Source organism: Gastrolobium bilobum, unplaced genomic scaffold (genome assembly GCF_033153095.1).
Source record: "Gastrolobium bilobum isolate Gb01-03AN ecotype WA unplaced genomic scaffold, APGP_CSIRO_Gbil_v1 utg1816, whole genome shotgun sequence".
Taxonomy (NCBI): Eukaryota; Viridiplantae; Streptophyta; class Magnoliopsida; order Fabales; family Fabaceae; genus Gastrolobium; species Gastrolobium bilobum.
This window is the reverse complement of record NW_026896632.1, coordinates 62,076-84,871: the sequence shown is the minus strand read 5'-3', so window position 1 is coordinate 84,871 and position 22,796 is coordinate 62,076. Positions and strand designations below refer to the sequence as shown.

Here is a 22,796-nt window from a genome sequence, read left to right as displayed (position 1 = left end):
CTCGATTGTATTCTGTCAGCTATGACTATAAACCCTATATGGAGCGGGTGTACATTGTATGTATCTGTCTTTCTATATTGATGTAAATGGAATAAGGAACCAACATTATAAAGATTTATCATGATTGAAGACTACATCAAAATCAAATCATTATATACAATGTAAAATTCTTCTTCCAACAATGTGATCAGCATTATATTATCCTGTGGGGATAATATAACTTTCTTGGTTAATAATCTCTTCAATGTTTAGGCTCGGCTGAAAATTATTAGCTTGGGCTAATTGCAAAGCTTGAGATCTTTGAAGCTGCTCCAAGCGCATTGGAATAGTCGAGTCAAATTGAGTGCTCTCTGGATTTTCTGCGTAGGCAACGTAGTAAGCTGAAACACATGCTTGTGGCCATGCCATAGCCAACCGATTCTGCAGAAGATTATTAAGAATCAACATAGAGTAGATGCGAAAGAAAGCATACAAGTTTTCAAATGCAACATAGTTCTTAGTTCTTACCATGAAATAGCCAATGAGGAAAGCATAAATGGTCACTTCCATGGCATAACTTTTGTGCACTAAAAGGCTCCAAATTCCACTCACTAAGCTACAGATTGCACCTGCTGCAACCCCACTAAGGAAACAGAAGGCCCCAGTGAGATCTAAGTCTATCAGTTGCTCCAATCCAACTCTGATGAACATCTCCCAAGTATCAGAAGATGCCTGTACAAAACCCTTGTTATAAACTCCAACGTGCACAAAACCCCATCGGTTCCCACAGGTCACAAGAAGAGATGCAATCCTCATATAGCAACTAACACAGGAAAACATGCTCTCACTTGCTTGTCCTCCAAGCAGATTCGTTGATCTTGCAAAACCCCGAAAGAGTCCAATGATGGGGACAAGGATGGAGCCCATGGAAACAGGTCCAGTTAAGTGCTTGATTGTGTCACGAAATGCCACTCTAGTGTCCATCTCAACTCCTCCAGCTAAATGCATGAACTTGACCCTTGAAATGGTGACTTGCATTGCATTCTTTAGAAACTGCATAGTCCATCCCAGGCTCAGCAGGATCACCAAGATGAAAAGGGGTGCTAGTTTGGTTCTGTTTTCAATAGCTCTAGCTCCTCCAATCCCGGACACCAGAAAACAGCAGTAAAGGATACTGATGAGGATTGATGAAAGTGCTAACCCCTTGGTTTTAGTAGGAGGAAAAGCTATTGAAACTGACAAGATTCCTGTGGCATATTCAAATCTGGGACTTGCCCAACAACCATAGAGGGATTGAATTACTGCAGAAACGAAAGCAACTATACCAGCTACCAGACCTAGAGCAGAGCCAATGAACAGGAACAAAACTCCCATTGCACATGTTAGTAGGGGACTCAGCCAAAATGCTGCCCTAACTGCCTTTTTGGGGTGGCAGGCAGTGATCCATTGCCATGTGAAACCAACAATTCCAGCACATGCTGTTGATGCTAGAAGTGGGGGGTACCATTTCCTGGGGTGGAAATGCTGGGTGTGAGAGTTGGAGATAAGACCATAGGTGATAAGGAAAATCACCAAGCCTGCAATTAGGATCAAATGCAAGTAGAAGAGAATCTGAAAGACCCCTCTCACTATTTTGCCCGCCACTGTTGTTCTGTTTGGAAAGCTTGAATCTTGTGCCTACAAGAGAAATGACCAAGTTGACTTGAATTTTTTTTTCAACCAAAAGATACATAACAAATGCAGTGGCGTGAGAAAGGTTTCTATAGATTACATAAGGCAATAGGACAGACTCAAGAGTACTATAAGAAACGGATGTGTCGGCAGCAGATAAGCTTGTTGAAGAAGAAATGAAGCAAAAGGGTGTCACAGTAAAAGAAAAAGTAAAGAAGAAAGGATTAAAGGATCAAAGACAGATAAAGAGAGAGAGAGAGAGAGAGAGAGAGAGAGAGAGAGAGAAAGAGAGAGAACATTGATGGGGTCTGTGACTGGAAGCATGTTGTTGAACTTGTAGTTGGATGATCCGTGATTTGTGTGGTGCAATCAAAGTTGCTGAACATGGCCTCTTTGAGGCTATTATATTTTTTAATGCACTCAGAATTCCACAATCCAAGAGAGTTTCTTGGACTTTCTTTCACAGTTTCTTGGATTTTCTTTCACTTTCTTGGCCCCCACGAATGAGCCAACCCAGATAGAAAATTCTCAGCTCTGCGTCTCAGAAACCTTAAAATACGAAGTCTAAGTTGCGTGCATCAATGTCACGTTTCACACTACACTTGCCATACAAGCAAATGACTCAGTCCTCGTTCTTCTCTCAATTCATTTTTCTATTTGTATAGTGTGATAGCTATACAAATATTTTTGAATGGAACAATGGGGAGGGGTGACGTGATGACGTGGCACACTGACGTGGAGTTCAGGTACAGGTCAGAGATTGTGACTTTGGTGAACAGCAACAGGTCCCTCGTGAACAAATATTTGATGCTACGGTAGCAGTGAATTTTTTATGTATCTTTCACTTATAAAGTGACACGTGTTTTATTTTTATCAAATTATTAATGAATAAATTATTTTAATATTAGATAAGAGAATGATTTGACAAAAAATAACACGTGTCACATTATGATTAAAAGATATACTGAAAATCCAATGGTACAGTGAAGAAATTTCCCTCCCTCAGCTACAAGAGCATTTGTAGTGCAACCTTCTTACTAGTGTATTACGAAAAATATATATTTATAATATTAAAAATATTTTTTTTTCCTTACTGACAAGATTATAAGTCGAGAAAAAAAAGAAATAACTTTAATATTATAACTATATACTTGTCATAATGCATAGTTATAATAGTACCGCCGCATTGAGTTGCACTAAAAATATTTCACACTCACGGTTGTACTAAAAATATTTTCCTTTGCTACGTTATGCGATTTTCCATGAAAAAGAGAAAAATTCGTTTGGTACGAAGTATTTTTCCGGATTCTCAGGAAATTATTTTTTTTTAAATTTTAAATTTTCGGATATTATCATAAATTGAATGTAAAAATCATATTTTTGAAAATCGAGATTCTCGAATAAAAAAAAATTTCTCCTGTACCAAACGTCCCCTTAATACATTAGGAGAACTGAATTCGGTATTCCCTTTTGTTAAAAAGGAAATTTTTTTCTAACCATATTTTTTTATATTTCTCTTTAAATTCTATTTTTTTTTTACTTTTCGGTAAAAAAGAACACTGAGTTCGATGCTTATGATGCATTGAAGTTTTCTCCATTCTTGCCGCATAAGGGAAACCGAAAAAAAGAAAACGGCTCTGTTTTTTTTTTTTTTTAAAAGGAGGTGCTTGTTTGTTCAGTTCACCCACCAAGGCCTAACTAATTTTCAATTCTTCTCCAATACTTAAAATTCTAACACTTGAATTATCTTTTATTTTTTTTAATAATTAGTACTCCCTTTTTAGGCTTTAGTTGAGGAAAGTTAAGTTAAAAAAGTTAATTAATGTAATAATAGTTCACTTTTTAATTCTTTATTTATCTTATTAATTTCGCCATGCTTGTTTTTCTAATTTTTTTACTAAAAAAATGCTATAGTTATATTTAAATAATGAAAAATCACACACACACACAATTGGAGGGAAAAAATTATCATGATAAAAACAAATATAACCCAAAATAAACTAAAATTATAAAAATATGTGCAAGATATATTAAATAAAGGCCAGTTCCATTTTATTCTTTAATAAAAGAATGGATAATCCATTTTGTTATTGATAAATAAGATTTAAGTATTCCATTAATAAGGAAAAGTGGGGGAAGAAACTTGATTATGCATGTAATTAGGTACATGTGTATATTGTATCATTAAAGTTTTTCTCTTGTGGAAGTAGTAGTTGAAAATTAGATATTTGTGTGGGAATAATGACAAATTGCATTACTTTCTAACCAATATTATTATCGAACCATGACAACTTTGGAAAAAGGTATAAATTATTATTTTAAAACCATATCATTTTAGATTATTTATAGTTTAATTAATGGGGATTACTTTTCTCATGTTGTATGAGAGAAGCTCTCTCATGATAAGAGACAAATAAAGTGGGTCCCACAATTTTTAGAAAAAGAAAAGAAAAGAAAAAGAGAGGCACATTTTTCGAAGTGAGAGTAACATAAGAGATCAATCACATGCAACATAAGAGTACGAGTTTCCTTAATTAATATAGGAAAATTCTAATTCATCCCTCCTAATTTAGATAATCTACATTTTAATTTTAAGAATTTCAAAAATACGAATTTTTCTTTAAATTTTTTTTGTATGGCGAACATCATAAAAAAGATAGAATATGATAGACTATCGTATTTTATTTTTATTCATGTTTGATGAGTCAATAAAATATGATAAACTTACCTAGTTATCTTATTGGCTTATTTTAGCCTACTCATAGCCTAACAAGCTATGCTAAGATAGATCTAGGTTTTAATTGAACTAAGATATGATATGAAACAATACACTTTTTTATCCCTGAGTGTAACCCTATGCTTTTCTTCTTGAAACTTGTCAGCACTTGCCCTTGGCGAACCCTCATAAGAGAATAGTAACCAAGAAAACAAAAGAGAGTGAAAAAAAATTAAATCACTCAACCAATAAAAAAAATAAATTGAAGAAAGTGATCTAGAATGCCTAGATAGCAATTGCCCCTTGTTTCATGTACAGTTGCAGTGAAACAAGTCACCGGACATAGCTTGGTTTTGAATATTATTCTTGATATATGCAATCTTTCATTTCTTGTATTTATTTTTTTCTACATGATTTCTTATCTCTTGTTTCTATTTTTTCTATTTTATCTCTTATCTGTATTTTTTTTTCTCTTATATCTATTATTTGTATTTTTCTCTCTCTTATCTATTATCCGTATTTTCTCTCTTATCTTCTTTTTCTATTTTTTTTCTTATGCTCTTATCCCTCTTCTTTAGTTCGAGAATAGTTCCAATTAATAAAGTAATGATAAAATTAATCTAGTAAACCCTTTGTATGATATCTATGATGTATCCATTTATTCTTCATTCTTCAGAACTTCATGATAACCATGAACCGTTTAACTTCAATAATTTATTGGTTCTATTGCATGCATTTTCTTCTTCACACATCATCTCGTGCCAAATCCTCCAACGTAACGCACTTTCAAAACTTAAAGTATACAATATTAAATAACATGGTATCACTTGTTTGTTATAATAAAAATCATACAAAGTGTAGGACTTAATATAGGGGTGACAATTTTCAACATGATCCGCTTACATGACATCGTGTGAGTTTACCTATTTTCAAATTGATGTCATGTTCATGTTGTAAAAAGCTGACACCAAAAAGTTTGTATTGTGTTGTGAGACACAAACATAAAATTGGCATGCATTGATTTTTTTTATAGATTATTCGTGTCATGTTGTGTCAACCCGCAAAATAAGTAGGGCGTGTTCGTGTCGATAGTTTTGGTCTATTTTTAAATTTGTGTCATATTCGTGTTGATTGTATTTGTGTTAACGGCAAATTTGTGTCGTGTTGTGTCAACCCAATTTTTCACCTCTAGACACACACACATAGGTCTGCACTCAGAAACACACTTTACTATTCTAATTAAGGCTACAATAAAGACACTAGGCATCAACCATGATAAAGAAGATGCCACCGGCAACCACAAATCAAGAAGTAAATTATCAAAACAAAGGCAATCTTCAACAAAGATTATTGAAATCAGAGGTTCTAGTTCTACAACACATTCACATCACATTGGAAATAGAGATGAAACTTGAACTGTTAGTGTGGTGAGAGAGTCACTTACGTAACCCAAAGGGGTAAGAGGATCACTGCAGGGAGGTCCTGGATAAAATGGTATGAACCAAGGCTGTGCAAGGAAGTTCTAGGTGCAGTGTGCAACAATGAGGGAGGGTGTTTAATGGCTACAATATGGCTCTTCAAGTTGGCAGAGTAACAACTTATAAAAATAGTGATATTGTATATATGTATCTTTGTGGGTTTGAGGGGATATTAATAGGTGAGGAAAGAGCTTCTTTGTGAGGAAGAAAGTATGGGGAGATGAGACTATGTAGCCATTGTAGCCTGTTGTAGCCTGTCTTGCTCAAGCAAAACGTTTGGCAGCCATTGTCAGTGCACAATGGCTACCTGTGTATGGGAGGAATGGGCACAAGGTATGGTGGAGATACCTATTCTTCGATGAGGAGGGTCTTTAGTCAACCCTTGGTTATGGGCTTTTGATATTTAGCACAACTACTCGGCCAACCAGTTGGGCTGGTCGGAACAAAACTCGTGTTCTTGATCCATATAGGTTTTCTCCATCATTTTCTTGAATTTCTTTTTTTTTAGTCAGTTTTTTTTTTCACTCATTTTTGTTTTCTTGGTTGCAGTGCTTGTGACTGACTTTCACGTTCCTAACAAAATTCTAAGGACATCGAAATCAGAAGGGGTGTGTGATGGTTACCTATCATATTTTGTTTAATTCTAATCCATGTCTCCCTTAAGATACATTATCAGTTTGTGAGTATGCTAAAATGAGTAAATATAATAAATTTATTTTATTATGTTAACTCGTCAAACAACAAATAATATCAATATATAAATTTATATAATCTTTATTCTATCCTGCAAATTAGTGAGCGCTTAAATTATATATTTCTTTTTATTGTTTGCTTTTTATCAAACTCTAATGAAAATTTCGTCTTGAAATTATATGAGCATTTTTATATCAATTTTTGTGATGTTCTCTTGAATTCAACGTAATAATTTTTATTAGATATTAATAGAAAATCATATAAACATTTTATATTAATTTTTGTTATGATCTATAGAATTCAACGTGGTAATTTTTGTTAGATATTAATACCGGATCAAATGGAAAGAATAAAAATTGTACACGTTAGAAAATTTGCAGGTGTACACTTTTGAAATATTTGGTTCAACGCAGCAAAGTTGATGGGATAAAATTGAATTTTTTTAAGAAAGATATTTTTTTATAATAAAATTTCCAAAATCGGTTATTTTAAACTCTTTTGAACTTTAATTAAATAATGCTAACTGATTTACATTTCTATTTAAAAAATAGATCTACTTCTTTTTATTAATAAAAATATTTTCATATATACCAATTTTTTTTCCCTTGCTTAGAAAATTTTCAACACATTCTATAAGTATGAAATTGTGATTGACACAAATCAACTATGGGATAGCCTATTTTGTATAACCTAGTTCTCTAGCGCAATTCAATATAATTCTTTAAAACAATTTTGTAGTTATTATTTGAAATTCTAAATTCTACTCATACATGTAGTTATTAGTAAACTAACACATTAATTATCTAACTATTATGAACTAATTACAATTCATATGCGCATATAAAGGTCTTACATTTATATGGCGTTAAGGCTTCATACTTTTGATATATCATAACGTGGAAGGGGTTGTCTTTAATGGTAATCCACACTATGATCATCTTGATGGCCTGTGAGAACTCTTCTCGTAGGATTAATTCCTTGCTTTGGATGGTCGCTAATTGCACAAGAGGGGTTGCCATGTATTACGGTGTTTTCTTCGGATCCAAGTTACTTAAATGTGTAACTTAGAAAGCAAGTGAAGAGAGGGATAGGGAGAAGGAGAGTTGCGCGACTGCCTTGGTTTTGTATATTCGGCTAAGCCTCTCTTTTGGGTTCTTAAAATGATGAACCCAATAAGTCATTGTCGAACTATGACTCCCTCCTTAATGAAAATTGAATTTGAATTCAATAACTAGTAGTCATCTAGTTTTGAATTCAAATTCTAAGACTACTAGAAATAAGGATTTGACCAAGTCAAATCCTATATGAAAAGGACTTATTTTTTTTTTAGTAAGCTGAAAAGGACTTATTTTAATCTCATTAAGGGCTCCTTTGTATTGCCTTCTTAAGAAAGTCCTTTTTACCACTTTCTTATTTTAAAAGTACTTTCTATAAAAGTTACAACTATTTAGATTTTTTAAAAAATATTTGATTTTTGAAAAAAAATATTTCGCTTTTTACTTCTGCTTTTTGTTAAAGCTAAAATTTTTAGCTTCCGAAAAAAGTAGGTTTTTGACTTTTTTTATGACTTCTACTTTTTTTAGAAGCAGTCATCCAAACAAATTTTTTTCGAGAAGTGCTTTTTTTTCTTTAAAAAAGCAGCTTTTGAAGAAAAAAAAAGCAGCTTTTGAAGAAAAAAAAGCTCATCCAAACAGGCTCTAAGATAAGAATGAAATCTAAACAATTTAAATTTCATATTTTTGAACACTTAAAGTTCGACCTAATTCAGATTTTAAACATATGATAAGATCTCTATCTTATCCTTATTCTATTTAAATTCTAACTCATAATTTAAATTAAGATAAGGATCTAATCTTTATTTAATTCAAACTTTAAATGGCATAACAAGCTAGTTAGTGCTTCCTAGGCCTAGCTAGTTTGCGCCCCGTTGGACTAAAGCTCATGTGTTTATAACACATGACCCATTTTAAACTTGCATGATCTTATCATATAATATCTACATTATACTCTTATAAGCCCAAAATCGTATTGATAACTCTCTATTAGAGAGTTATCTTTAGGCTTATTTGTGATGTTTTGGTGCCATGAATATACATAATTCTCTTGGTTTTATATGATTAATGCATGAATTTTATATTTTCATGATTTGAATGAGAAATATGTTAATTGTGGATATTTGAAGATAATTTGAGTGTTGAACCATTTATTACATTTGCTATTTTATTGCAGGTCAGTGTTGTAACATCGAAAAACAGTGCTGTAGCATTGAAGATGAGGTCAACGGTGCATTTGGTTGACATAATCACCATCAAGCTATGGACCCAAGCCCAACTTAAGGGAGGGAAGCTTCTGAGCGCGCAAACAGATATTCTGATATGAATAATCATTCATATATCTTCAAGAAATTCTAATCAAATCTCCAACAAATCAGAGTCCAAAAAATCCAATTCAAAACTGAATTATATATCTGAAAAGATTTGGAGAAGATATGCAGTAGCATCATGCTTTGTCCCTGCATCATATCTACAGCAAAAATAGAACAGTATCTTCAATCAATCCTAGAGCAGATTCGAATGTGATTAGCAATGGATTTGAAGAGTTGATTGAAGCCTAATGCATCAGAGTCTATAAAGAGAGGAAACCTACACACACCAAGCAGGCTAGAGAGGTTCTTGACACGGGTTGGAAGGCAGATTTTAGTGCTGTTAGAGAGAGAAAGTGGGGAAAACACTTAGAGAAAATTTGAGGGTTTGTTGAGAGAGATCCAACGAATCAAAGGAATGAACTAGGGTTCAATAGAGAGATTATTGAATCCGGTGAGTTCCTGCACTGTTCCGGCGGTTGAGACAATGTGGATGGTGGTGGAGCTCATGGTTGCTGTGAGAGCAGAGCCACAACAACGTTCCTGTTTTTCTTATCTTAGATCTATGGAATCTTATTCTTTCTTTGTTGTTTCTTTCCACTCAAGTATGAGCTAAATTGTTAGGATTGAGAGATAGAGTGCCCTTATTGTGATGTAATCAGTTGCCTAAACTTTGTTGCATGATTGTTCTTTTAGTTGTTTAATAAATTGCTTAATTTGTCTTTAATATTGTTGATTCATCGAGAGAGAGTTGCAAGGTTCCAAGGATTTGGGCTATATATATATAGGTGAATTCTGAAAGTTATTAAACATTGTGGTTTAACTAAGAAAAATTGGTTAATTGTGGGTAGAGAGATCATTCACACCACAAAATCATAGAACATGAACTTAATGATTTATAACTATGTTAGCCATAGAGTTATGGGAACTAGTATACAAGTATTACTGGTGAGAGCCCTTGCATGCATTAGTGTTTTGATTACTGAATGAATGATTGTTGTAGCATTGTGACTGCATTCTGGTGAAACTACATGGGAAAATTGATCCCAATCTACCTTTGAATACTTGGAAAACTTATATTGTTACTACATTCTTTTAGTTCATAATTAGTCTTAGCTTATTTTATTTCTTAATTCTTAAATTAGTTATTAGTTCATAAAAAATCATTATTATTACCTTAATTACTTCACTCAGAGCCGTAGCTTTATGTTATCTCTGTGGGATCGATACTTGGACTCACATATCTACTTTATTACTTGTTGATACGTGCACTTACATACTTGTGTGATTAAATAATTGATTGCGAAATTGCACAACACGTACGCTAGTCCAAGCCAACAAAATGATATAGGTGTGTGACCCATTAGACCCAAATGATATTGATGGTTGAATTAGCTTTGGCTCATTAAACCCTTTTAATGGGCCCAACTCATTTAATGACCATACAGAGTACTACCAATACTTTGTGCAGTTAAAGCTGAATGGACGATGGAAGTCATCCAAGTCTCACCGGTCTCTTGTGGATAACTTATCTCTTACAGAGATTATGAATCCTATCGTCTTGTCCATCAATACTCATGCCTTTAGGTCATACCCAAGAGTATATTGTGCTACCCATGTTTTAGGCGGATAGAGTTATACAATCAAAGTATGACCTTTAGACTCAAGAATCGATGACAACCTTAAGTCTAAGTATGATCCGCACTACCATATGATGAGAGACTGTATCTAATGATACATGTTGTAATGATTCCATGAGGAGTCTTTCGGCAGGTCAGTTTAGTGCGATTTGTTTCACTAACAAATCCACCTATGACATCAGCTAAGGCATCTCCATGTCTGCATCCATGAGATACCTTACATCACATGTAAGTAGCCTGATATTGTACTAGTCTAATCGAGTCGACAAATGCCCTTTCTGGGTGACTCTCAACTAAGAACAATATCTAGCAAATAATCAAAATAGTGTATTTCAGCCCTCATGAATCATGATCATGATCTCATCGATCATAGATACTCAAGATATACCTTGATTATTCCAAGGTCCTTTATCCGTAAGACAGTAATAATAAACAAAAAATAGAGACATATGAAACAGATAAAGTAAATGCTCTAAAATATTATTCATAAGAAATGTTAAAGTATATGAAGTCATCTGATCATTATCAGACCACCTCTAGAACACCTGTGCTAGTATATTTTGTAGCCTTAATCCCTTACGAAGAGGGTTCAAAGAAAATAAGGATCTTTCGGGTAAATAAATAGACAAGCACTTTAAAGAGGATCACATAAAAAACTGTATACAAATTCATATGCAATTCAATGATTTTGCAGGTTAATAATCTCTTTTTGTTTCATTTTTCATTGTTTACATAATATTTTTCAATAAATAAAGACACATTGTATTTATAAAGTACAATAACACAAAAATAAATATAAATTTATCCTTTCATAAATGAAAGGATGATTTGATTGTTTCTCACTATTTTTTTAAAATAGAATATTATGCTTACTTTTTTCATGCCTACATTATCTATTCATCTCCAATACTGTTAGATCACAATCTCAATTGACTTTTACCATTTCTCTTGATATTATGATTTAATAGTATTGAAGAGGAATCAATGTTTTAAAACTCGGACCGATCATCGACTCGGTCGAGATACTGGGTACTGGATCATTGGTTCAACCGGACTTACTGTTCACATATTAAAAAAATATAAACATATTATTTATATTAAAAATTCACATAAGAAAACTATCAACGAGCTTCAAAAAATAAATTGGTTCTCAATGATAGCAAATATTATATACTTCTAGACTTCTATCTCTAGACCATACCCTAACATTGAATTAAAATTGCAATATAAGCTAAATGCACATTTTGTGCCTTAACATAACACAGATAAACTAAATCATGATAACAAATTATAGGTATGAAATATACACTAAGGAAAAAATGTCCACCGTTGAGATGAGACCATCACATTGTTTATGTGTTTATCCCCACTTAATTTCTTGAGATCATTATAAAATGCAACTAAATTATATAAACGAATTGCACTAATCCAAAATACCTTCTTATTTTCACCTTACTTTTTTAATCATATTTAACACAAAATATGAGTATGATTTAATTCAAGAGTTTTCAGCCAAAAAAAAAAAACAACAAATTTACAAAAAAGAGAGGGTCAACCGGTCTAACTCAGGTTAACTGGGTCACCGAGTCGCGGCCAGGTTAATCGGTCCAAACCGAGTTGACGGCAGAATCGGTCCAATGACTACTCAGACCGAAAAACCTACCGGGTCACCAAGACCCGAGTCGACCCTGTCGACCTGAGCTGATTTTTAAAACACTAAAAGGAATAGATAGAATAGGCATAAAAAATATGGTTATAATATCCGATCCCTTTCTTTTTTTCCTTATAATTTTCACCAATAAATTATCGTTAAGTTTGCGAGACGTACAATCAACAAAAGACAGCACGGATTAATTTAATATTTTCCCAATGTCTTCCTTAATTTTGCTATGACTTGTCACCAATAAAGATTTGATTCATGTTAAACAAAGCTTACGTTTCTTCTCTGTAGTTTAGGTTTCCAACAAAGAAAATGCGAATAAAAGTATAAAACCACCAAATTGTCTTTTCTTTTGCAAAGGGATAAAGACATCAAAACTAACGATCAAACACTACCTGCCTAAATATATACAGCAACCCTATTAATTGACAACAAAAAAGTCTTGTAAGATAATAAAGTAATGTATGCGTTTCAACGATGCAATATTTCAAGTATGGGCCATTCAATGGATTAATGAAAACATAAGTAGGTCTGCAATTCACATGGGTCATGTGTAATGTTGTCCACCCACAAACTGGTCATCAATTACACTAGCTAGTAAACAACTCAACATACTGTTAAAATTAAGGGGTTCCGCATAACAAATTTATTATTGAAATGTTCAATGAAACATAACAAATTTACGAAAGGGGTGAGGAAAATTTAGATGACGGAAAGTAATTGAGGTCTAGGATTTGTTCGTTCGTGTTCTGTTTAAGAAAGTTTTTTTTTTCTTAATTAAAAAATATGCCTAAAGTTTTAAGATAATTAAATGAGTATTTTTGAAAAAACAAAAACAAAAAAAATGATAACAACTATAATATATGGAGAGAGTTATATTTACAAACATTTTATTTACAAACTATACTATGTACTCCCGAGAGTAGACTCTATTAGAAATGTATTTTCGGGAGTACATAGTGTAATTTTTAAAATTTATAAACAAAAAGTTTATAAATATAACCTATCCCATGATATATATATATATATATATATATATATATATATATATATATATATATATATAATCATGATCTGAAGCAAAGTTTACAATTTAAGGATTTAGTGTGTGTCTTTTTAAAGGATGTAAATGTGTGTCCTTTTAGTTTTTTACTCTATGTACTCCCGAAAGTATATAGTTATGATATAAAAAGTTACTACCGAAAATATATAGAATAAAAAAACTAAAAGTACATCACTTATATCCTTTTAAAACACAAATAGTTTTATCACAGTTTAAACATACAGAAAAGTGCGTACGATAGCTTTAGATAATATCATTAAGGAAATCGTTTGACTAACAGAACATATATGACGTTTTAAGTTTATTTTTGCCAACATAACTCAGAAGTTTCAGAATGCAAATTAGGCAATATGACGTTATAAATTTGAGCTATCAGCGGTACACACTTGTCTCCCACCATATATAGTTCATGGAAAAGGATGTTATGTCTTTTAACTTAACATTCTACCATTTTGGAAAAGTTTTCACTTGTGCTAGCAGTTCTTACGTAGCTTTTACTGAGTGGTATAGAGCTAACATCAATTTTTATATACACTCAAGTGTATTTAATTTGAGTGAGATGATATAGAGCTAACAGAAATATTGTATACATATTATTAATTCTCATTAAATAAACTTGTATATTAATAATGAGTTCATATTTTATTAACTTAATACCCTTAAATTGAAGAAATCCAATGTATACAATAATCTTGCTAGAGGTAGTTGGTGTGACATTTTCAATATTGCCCCATCTACAGATTCATTAGTAATTTCACCTCATAGAAAGGCAGTGGATCAAAATCAAGGGACATTATTGTAACAAAAACCAAAATATGCTCAAATGTACTTCATTGAGGAATACTTCTCCACTTTATGGGAAGTGACACAGAATATGAGTCTCTACCTCTTTTGACATTGCAATTTGCAACTAGCAAGACAGTAATAATACTAGTGCCAAGTGTTAAGTGCTTTCACCAGAATCTACTTCTTTTGTTCTCAACCGACAATGCACTGACAAATGTAGGCCTTGAGTTCAAAGAAAAGAACCCCGAATATGTAAACCTCACTATTCCCACTCCAATCATAATATCTTCAAACACCAACAAATGTCTCAGCATTAACCATTGAACAACCTCTCTTCCCCTTAATTACTCAACAATTTCCCCCCCAACTTCCATTCTCACTTTCTCTCCCACAAATTTTTATTTTTTATACTTTCTATGCAATTTTCTCTCATATGGGTATCAAAATTTTCATGGTTTCCTTCATGGTAACCTCAATGTTGTTCTTTTCTCTCTTTATCCCCACTAGATTAAGCATAACCATATCCAGCTTCAGGCCTGCTATGAACTACTTCAGTGTCCCCAAAACCAACAAGACATACCCGGTTACTTTTGCATACTTGATTTCTGCATCCAAAGGAGATTCTGGGAAGCTCAAGAGGTTGCTGAGGGCACTCTATCATCCAGGGAATTACTATTTGATTCATATGGATTATGGGGCTCCAGAATCTGAGCATAGAGATGTGGCAGAATATATAGCCAGTGACCCTGTTTATGGTCAAGTTGGGAATGTTTGGGTTGTGGAGAAGCGTAATTTGGTCACTTATAGAGGACCAACAATGCTTGCTACCACTCTCCATGCTATGGCAATTCTTCTGAGGACTTGCCACTGGGATTGGTTTATTAATCTTAGTGCATCTGATTATCCCTTAGTTACACAAGATGGTATGGTGAGTGGCCTTAAATGTTAGATATCAATTGAATAATAATCACTATGCATTTTTTTTATTTGTAGAAAGCATTGTTTACTTGTTTTTCACTCAAGTCTTTCTTTTATTGGGTTTGTGAAATAATCTTACCAGTGGTGATTGCATAAGTTAATAAAGAATTATTGTCACAAATTGGTATATGAAATATGAACACTCTTTAAATTTGCAGATCTGATCCAAGCCTTTTCTGAGTTGCCAAGGGAAATCAATTTCATTCAACATAGCAGTCACTTGGGTTGGAAACTGTAAGTGGTATATTGTTTCTTTATAAGATTTTCTATTTCATGCTTCATTTTTTCCCCCAAAATCATGACTTTTTTAATACCCACTTTTAGGAATAAGAGAGGGAAGCCAATAATGATAGACCCGGGGCTTTATAGCCTTAATAAATCAGAGATTTGGTGGGTCATTAAGCAGAGAAGTTTGCCAACATCTTTTAAACTCTACACAGGTTTTCTATCCCCTCAATCTCTCTTTGCTTATTCTGGACTCTGCTTTTGTGTGTGTAAAAGTGCATCGTGCCATTCACTTCACTACACGCATATATGTATTTTACCTTCTTCACCAAGTACTTAAATGGCATATATGTGAACCATGTGATACTCTGAAATCTGAGTAGTGTACACGTGAGTTGTCCATATTATAAATATATGGTGCATACATCAATGTCATAATTTATTGTGGTCGGTTAAGGTCTATCTTTGAACCTTTTTGACATCTTATCTCTATTTTAATTTATATCCTCTCTTGATTTACTTATTGGTGTATATTAGTTTAACATCTCTATAATATAATCAACTTTTAGAGAATTTTGGATTAGAACACCCAAGAAAAATTATTTTTAAATATGCTAAAGGTCAAAATTTGCCAAATAAAGTAACACAAACCGAACATCTGAACCTATAATCCATCAGAAGTTTTATGTTGTGGTTGAATTTTGAGATTTAGGATTGAACTATCAATCATCTGGTGGATGCAACAAAAATGTCCCTTTCAGTTATTGCCCATTAGTCATGGAAGATAACTAAGTGGTTGGTGGTGTTATCACAAAAAAACATGAAAAAATAAAAATAAAAGAAAAAAGAAAAACTAGTTGGTGCTAGCTGGGCGTTGAAGTGCATAACGTGGCTTCAAGAACTTTACCTACCTGTCGGCCGAGTGAAACCCCACAACCTCCTCTTACCCTCTAAAGAATTCTAGCACATTTAGCTATTATGATTAATTCTCGCGTGACTCTGAATTTTAGTGAACATGGAAAAAATAAAAAATAAAAACTAAGAAATGAATACCCAAGTTTATGAGGTGAATGATGCTTTTGTAGCAGTTTTAATTTTTTTTAAGTAATGTTATTTTTAAATATAATTTCAATCTAATATAGTGAATTCCGCTCTCTATTCATACATAACGTGTAGTGAATTAAAAAGGTTAAATTGCAGTTAATTTTATAACACTAATCTATTATACTTCTCATGCACGATTGTTATGAAATTAAACTGTGGTTAATTTTTTTTTTTTTTCAAGAACAATACGTGGGAAGTCCCGCATAGGATGCGAGATTTTTTTTTTTTTTTTTTAAGGATGCAAGACTTACTCCATTAGATTAGTTTTGTAAACTGCATTATTTGAGAAATATTTTTGAAAAAGTTGCTGCAGTTTGAACGAAAATCTGAAGTTTATATATGACAGATGACATTTTCTAAATTATTAATTTGAATATAAAATAAAATATATAAAAAATCTATTAATCTATGGGGGAGGATAAATTTTTTCATGCCCGAGAATCATCACGATTCTCAAAAATATGGTGAAAAAGTCATTTTCTTGAGAATGTTACCAAAAAGTTATTTAGTAGGCCAAAAATATTACTGGGATTTTGTCTAAAAGAAAAGTGTAGATTTTTTCTAATACCTGGGATTCCAAAGGTGGGTATTCTTGGATGATATTTTAGAAGAAAAATTGTACACAAAACCAAATTACTGAAAAATTATATTTCCAATTTTTTTTTTTTCCAGAAACCTTATAGTAAACGTAGGTAAATAAGATTATTACTATCACTTTCTTGGAAATCTCAAAAAAAATTCTCTACCAAACACTCTCTAATAGCCTAAAACTTATATGAGTTACACAAATGCAAGGTTATACTACCTAGACATTGTCCCTTCTATGCAGAGAGGTCATTGAAATTTTGGAAGTTAGGGAAGAAAAGAAAATGCTTCTTGTAAATAACAATGGTCACCTATGCTTAAATTTGGAAAATACAAATGCCACTTCCTTGATTACAGAGCAGAGGAGAAGCCATGTACATGGAACATGGCGGTGGTGCAGTGTCCACTTCTAGTGGACGCACATGCACGATGTCTTTCTTTTAGAAAGGTTGTTGATTCTAGCACATGCACGATGCCTTCTTGCATGTAAACCTTCTTTGGTAAACATCGATTCCCATATTTGGTAGAAGTATCAAAAATTAATTTCTGGATATCCAAGCTTTACCGGTAAAGCATTTTACAAAGAAAAATTACTGTTTGGATTACAAAAAATTAGGCGGTTTTCATGATTCCGAGGGAAGGGAAAGCAAATAACATATTTTTGAGACAATAATACTCCCAACACACATCAAATTAGTAGGTCTGGTGTCATTGAAAAGTTAAGGTTAGTTTTGTAAAATCAACATCTATTACCAGTAATATTTTACTCACAACCAAACATATACTCAGTAAAATTATTAAATATTCCCGATAATATTTATGTCTACCAAACAACTTTTTTATATCATTCCCGATAAATTGGATTTCTTTGTATATTACTAGATATCATGATTCCCGGACACAAAAAAATTTCTCTTGTACCAAACACACCCTAAGTGTTTAGATGATGCATATCATAATATTCCTTAAGCCCTAATTACTTCTTTTGGGGGAGTAGGCTCTGCAGGATATTCTTATAAGCTTCAGCTATTTGAGTCGGCTATGAGACTAATTTCGTGTACAAGGAGGGTCAAGGATTAAATTTTTATGTCCCTCCTCAAGATGGTATCGATAGGGATCGAACCGAGATCATTTCCTACCCATTCAACTCCTTTGCATCAACTGAACTGTGGTGCTATCTCTGGTTATGGTACCATTTTTTTAACATCTTTAGTTAATGATGCATTAGAGTCTTGAGTACTATAAAAATAATTTTGATGTTTAGATACAACCATCTAGACTTTTTTAGCCCAATTTCTATGGCAAAAGTACACTCTTTAATGTTGTAAAGCTATAGATTGTTAGATTGTATTACACTTCTAAAAATGTATGACATAATCTATGTTGATAACATTTTTGCAAAAGCTAACTTGATGTAATTCTGAATGTCCAAAAAATTCAGGTTCAGCTTGGACAATACTATCAAGATCTTTTGCCGAGTATTGCATTGTGGGATGGGAAAATTTACCAAGGACCCTTCTCCTATACTACACTAACTTTGTCTCATCTCCAGAAGGATATTTCCAAACAGTTATATGCAACTCTGGAGACTACAAGAACACCACTGCTAACCATGACCTTCACTACATTACTTGGGATAATCCTCCAAAACAACACCCTAGGTCTCTAGGAGTTAAAGATTATAGGAAAATGGTTCTTAGTAGCCGTCCATTTGCAAGAAAATTCAAGAGAAATGATCCAGTCCTTGATAAAATTGATAGAGAACTTCTAAAGAGGTATCATGGGAAATTCTCTTCTGGAGGATGGTGCTCACAGGGTGGAAAACACAGAACATGCTCAGGTTTGAGAACTGAGAATTATGGTGTCCTCAACCCTGGTCCAGCCTCAAGAAGGCTAAAAAGTTTGCTAAAAAAAATTCTCTCTGATAGATTCTTTAACAAACAGCAGTGCAAGTAACCATATTTGATTTCCATTGAATTAATCTTTGTAAAGACCATTGAAAATTTGGTTATAATATAATTGATCATTTTTTTTTGTCAACTTGGAGTTTTATATGGTTAGACTAATTTATTTTACCAATACCGGAAGGGAGAATGACCAAAGTAGTATAATTTTAATTTTAAATTTTTTTTATTATCAATATGATATAGTTTGAAAATTATCTACCAAATGATATAGCTTGACCACTTTTAATCATGTGGACTCCACAAATATATGACACGTGTTACTATTATTATTATGTGATTGAGTTCACATGATCAATGGTGATCATCCAACGTTATACTGAAAATAAAAATGTAATTATGAAGACAAAACACTATATATTGTTAAAAACAAAATGTAAAAGATAAAGTTAAGTTGTTGGGACGGATTTTTATCTAATGCTTGTTTTGGTGGCATTATTATGCACTTTATAACAAATCAAGTTAATTAGTCAGAATAAAAGTCTAGTCAAGTTATAAATAAGAGCCGACGCAAATGATAAGCAAGTTTGAGTTCAGTAGTTAAGAGATCTATATAATATCATGTGTTCATGTTCACCAAAAAAAAATAATAAAAAAAATCATGTGTTCAAGCCTAAAAATGTGTTCATGTTCACCAAAAAAAAATAATAATAAAAATCATGTGTTCAAGCCTAAAAATCACTTGAGGGGAGAGATAATTTTCAATTTTACATGTGAATTATTATTATTATTATTATTATTATTAACAAATGCTAAATATTTAAATTTATTAATATTTTGTAACAATTAATCTAGAAAATGCTAATATTAACAGTGTAGAGAAGAAGAAAAAACTCGAAAGTTGTCTACTGTTTCTCTTAGTTTAATAATTAAAAGTGAATGTGAATCGATATTTTTATAATCAATCAATAATTTTTTGTACAATATACAAGTACTCAACTCGTATAATTTAATTTTGTATTTTCCTACATTTTAAATAAAAATTATTTAAGATATAAATTATACTTAAATAGATAAAATAAAAAAGAAAAAAAGGAAATTTAAAAAAACAGAATAAGAACGTTACATAAACAGCTGGTCCAACTTCTATATATATTGGAACTTCGTCATGTACTTCACTCACAACACAAGTAACACAAAAACCTTAAAGCTTTCAAGAAACCAAACCTAGATTGTGTTATTGTCAACAATGGCATACGACAACAACGTTGATCTCTGTACTCATTTATCACTTGCTAGGTGTCTTTGTAATACAATGGAGTGTATCCATTTGTCACTTGGTAAGTGTCATTGCAGCACAACCAGTGAAGATGTCTCTGTTTCTTTAACCAAGAAGAGGAAGATTTATGAAGAAACCTCTATTGCTGCAAGAAAGAAGGTTTGCGGAGAGGAAGTTGGGGTTACTCAACCGATTTGATGTTTTGTGATGATCCCTGGAAGATCAAGAAAGTCCTCAATTGCAGTGATCTTGGCAACATGAGCAGGCTCTTGCTCCCTAAAGATTTGGCTGAGAATTTGGTGGTGCCGGTGTTGGTGGTGATGTGAAAAAGGTTTTCAAGGTGAGATTTGGGATGTGGACACTGCCTCTATCAATTCTTTAATTTTCAAGAAATGGGTTTCTTCAAGAAGCTATGTTTTCATTGGGAATTGAGTTAAAGATTTTGTATCAAGAAGAGGCTTAAAGAAAGGGGATGAGATAGGCCTTCATTGGGATCCATACAATAATCGCATTGATTTTCCTGTTCTTCATGCCATTTAGCATTGGTAGCAATAATAGGATTCCTTTTGTAGAGATGGTGTACCGATATTTTCTCTTGTTCTTGTTGGTTTATGCAATTTGAATTTTTTGGATTGTAAGAGCAATCTGAATATATGGTTTAAATTTTTTAAATGTTAGGTTTGCAAATTTGAATTGCAATTAGAATTGCTGCCATAAGAAAGTTAATCAATTAACAGAATCACTGCAATACTTGCCTTTTGCAAAATTCTCACATTCACATAGAATTTTATGTAAGTATGATGCTATTGTAAATATCTTCACAACTATAACTTATCAACGTCAAATGAGTGTTGTCATCTATGACAACTCTCTTGAGGTTGTGAGTTGTGACCTTGTTCACTCATTTGTGATTTTAAAAATAAACTAAATAACATTGTAACCTTGTAATACAATGGTGTGTACTCATTTGTCACTTGGCAAGTGTCATTGCATCCAACCAATGAAGATGTCTCTGTTTCTTTAACCAGGAAGAGGAAGATTTATGAAGAAACCTCTATTGCTGCAAGAAAGAAGGTTTGCGGAGAGGAAGTTGGGGTTACTCAACCGATTTGATGTTTTGTGATGATCCCTGGAAGATCAAGAAAGTCCTCAATTGCAGTGATCTTGGCAACATGAGCAGGCTCTTGCTCCCTAAAGATTTGGCTGAGATTCGGTTGTGCCGGTGTTGGTGGTGATGTGAAAAAGGTGTTCAAGTTGAGATTTGGGATGTGAACACTGCCTCCATCCATTCTATAATTTTCAAGAAATGGGTTTCTTCAAGAAGCTATGTTTTCATTGGGAATTGGGTTAAAGATTTTGTATCAAGAAGAGGCTTAAAGAAAGGGGATGAGATAGGCCTTCATTGGGATCCATACAATAATCGCTTTCATTTTTCTGTTCTTTATGCCATTTAGCATTGGTAGCAATAATAGGATTCTTTTTTTAGAGATGGTGTACCGATATTTTCTCTTGTTCTTGTTGGTTTGTGCAATTTGAATTTTTTGGATTGTAAGAGCAATCTGAATATATGGTTTAAATTTGTTAAATGTTATGGTTTGCAAATTTGAATTGCAATTAGAATTGCTGCCATAAGAAAGTTAATCAATTAACAGAATCACTGCAATACTTGCCTTTTGCAAAATTCTAACATTCACTTAGAATTTTATGTAAGTATGATGCTATTGTAAATGTCTTCACAACTATAACTTATCAACGTCAAATGAGTGTTGTCATCTATGACAACTTTCTTGAGGTTGTGAGTTGTGACCTTGTTCACTCATTTGTGATTTTAAAAATAAACTAAATAACATTGTAACCTTGTAATATAATGGTGTGTACTCATTTGCAACTTGGCAAGTGTCATTGCATCCAACCAATGAAGATGTCTCTGTTTCTTTAACCAGGAAGAGGAAGATTTATGAAGAAACCTCGGTTGCTGCAAGAAAGAAGGTTTGCGGAGGGAGAAGTTGGGGTTACTCAACCGATTTGATGATTTGTGATGATCCCTGGAAGATCAAGAAATCCCTCAGTTGCAGTGATCTTGGCAACATGAGCAGGCTCTTGCTCCCTAAAGATTTGGCTGAGAATTTGGTGGTGCCGGTGTTGGTGGTGATGTGAAAAAGGTGTTCAAGTTGAGATTTGGGATGTGAACACTGCCTCCATCCATTCTATAATTTTCAAGAAATGGGTTTCTTCAAGAAGCTATGTTTTCATTGGGAATTGGGTTAAAGATTTTGTATCAAGAAGAGGCTTAAAGAAAGGGGATGAAATAGGCCTTCATTGGGATCCATACAATAATCGCTTTCATTTTTCTGTTCTTTATGCCATTTAGCATTGGTAGCAATAATATGATTCTTTTTTTAGAGATGGTGTACCGATATTTTCTCTTGTTCTTGTTGGTTTGTGCAATTTGAATTTTTTGGATTGTAAGAGCAATCTGAATATATGGTTTAAATTTGTTAAATGTTATTGTTTGCAAATTTGAATTGCAATTAGAATTGCTGCCATAAGAAAGTTAATCAATTAACAGAATCACTGCAATACTTGCCTTTTGCAAAATTCTAACATTCACATAGAATTTTATGTAAGTATGATGCTATTGTAAATGTCTTCTCAACTATAACTTATCAACAT

At 32.8% G+C, this 22,796-nt stretch overlaps 2 protein-coding genes across 3 annotated transcripts; one reads left to right on the top strand and one right to left on the bottom strand.

The window, feature by feature from the left end:
- Nucleotides 1–198: 198 nt before the first annotated feature.
- Nucleotides 199–10,517, bottom strand: LOC133301153 (protein PNS1-like). Its single transcript, XM_061500764.1, has 3 exons — nucleotides 10,494–10,517; nucleotides 508–1,656; nucleotides 199–420 (listed from the first exon to the last, which is right to left on the bottom strand). Exons 1-3 carry the CDS (start codon nucleotides 10,515–10,517, stop codon nucleotides 199–201), a joined length of 1,395 nt encoding a protein of 464 aa, XP_061356748.1.
- A 3,793-nt stretch (nucleotides 10,518–14,310) lies between these two features.
- LOC133301165 (beta-glucuronosyltransferase GlcAT14A) lies at nucleotides 14,311–18,959 on the top strand. Of its 2 annotated transcripts, none has more exons than XM_061500786.1 (4): nucleotides 14,311–14,971; nucleotides 15,185–15,260; nucleotides 15,351–15,466; nucleotides 18,388–18,959. In XM_061500786.1, exons 1-4 carry the CDS (start codon nucleotides 14,482–14,484, stop codon nucleotides 18,894–18,896), a joined length of 1,191 nt encoding a protein of 396 aa, XP_061356770.1. In that variant the 5' UTR covers nucleotides 14,311–14,481; the 3' UTR covers nucleotides 18,897–18,959. The 2 variants fall into 2 exon arrangements, with proteins under 2 accessions (XP_061356770.1, XP_061356769.1); XM_061500785.1 differs by having other exon boundaries at nucleotides 14,314–14,971; nucleotides 18,382–18,959.
- The last annotated feature ends 3,837 nt before the right edge of the window (nucleotides 18,960–22,796 follow it).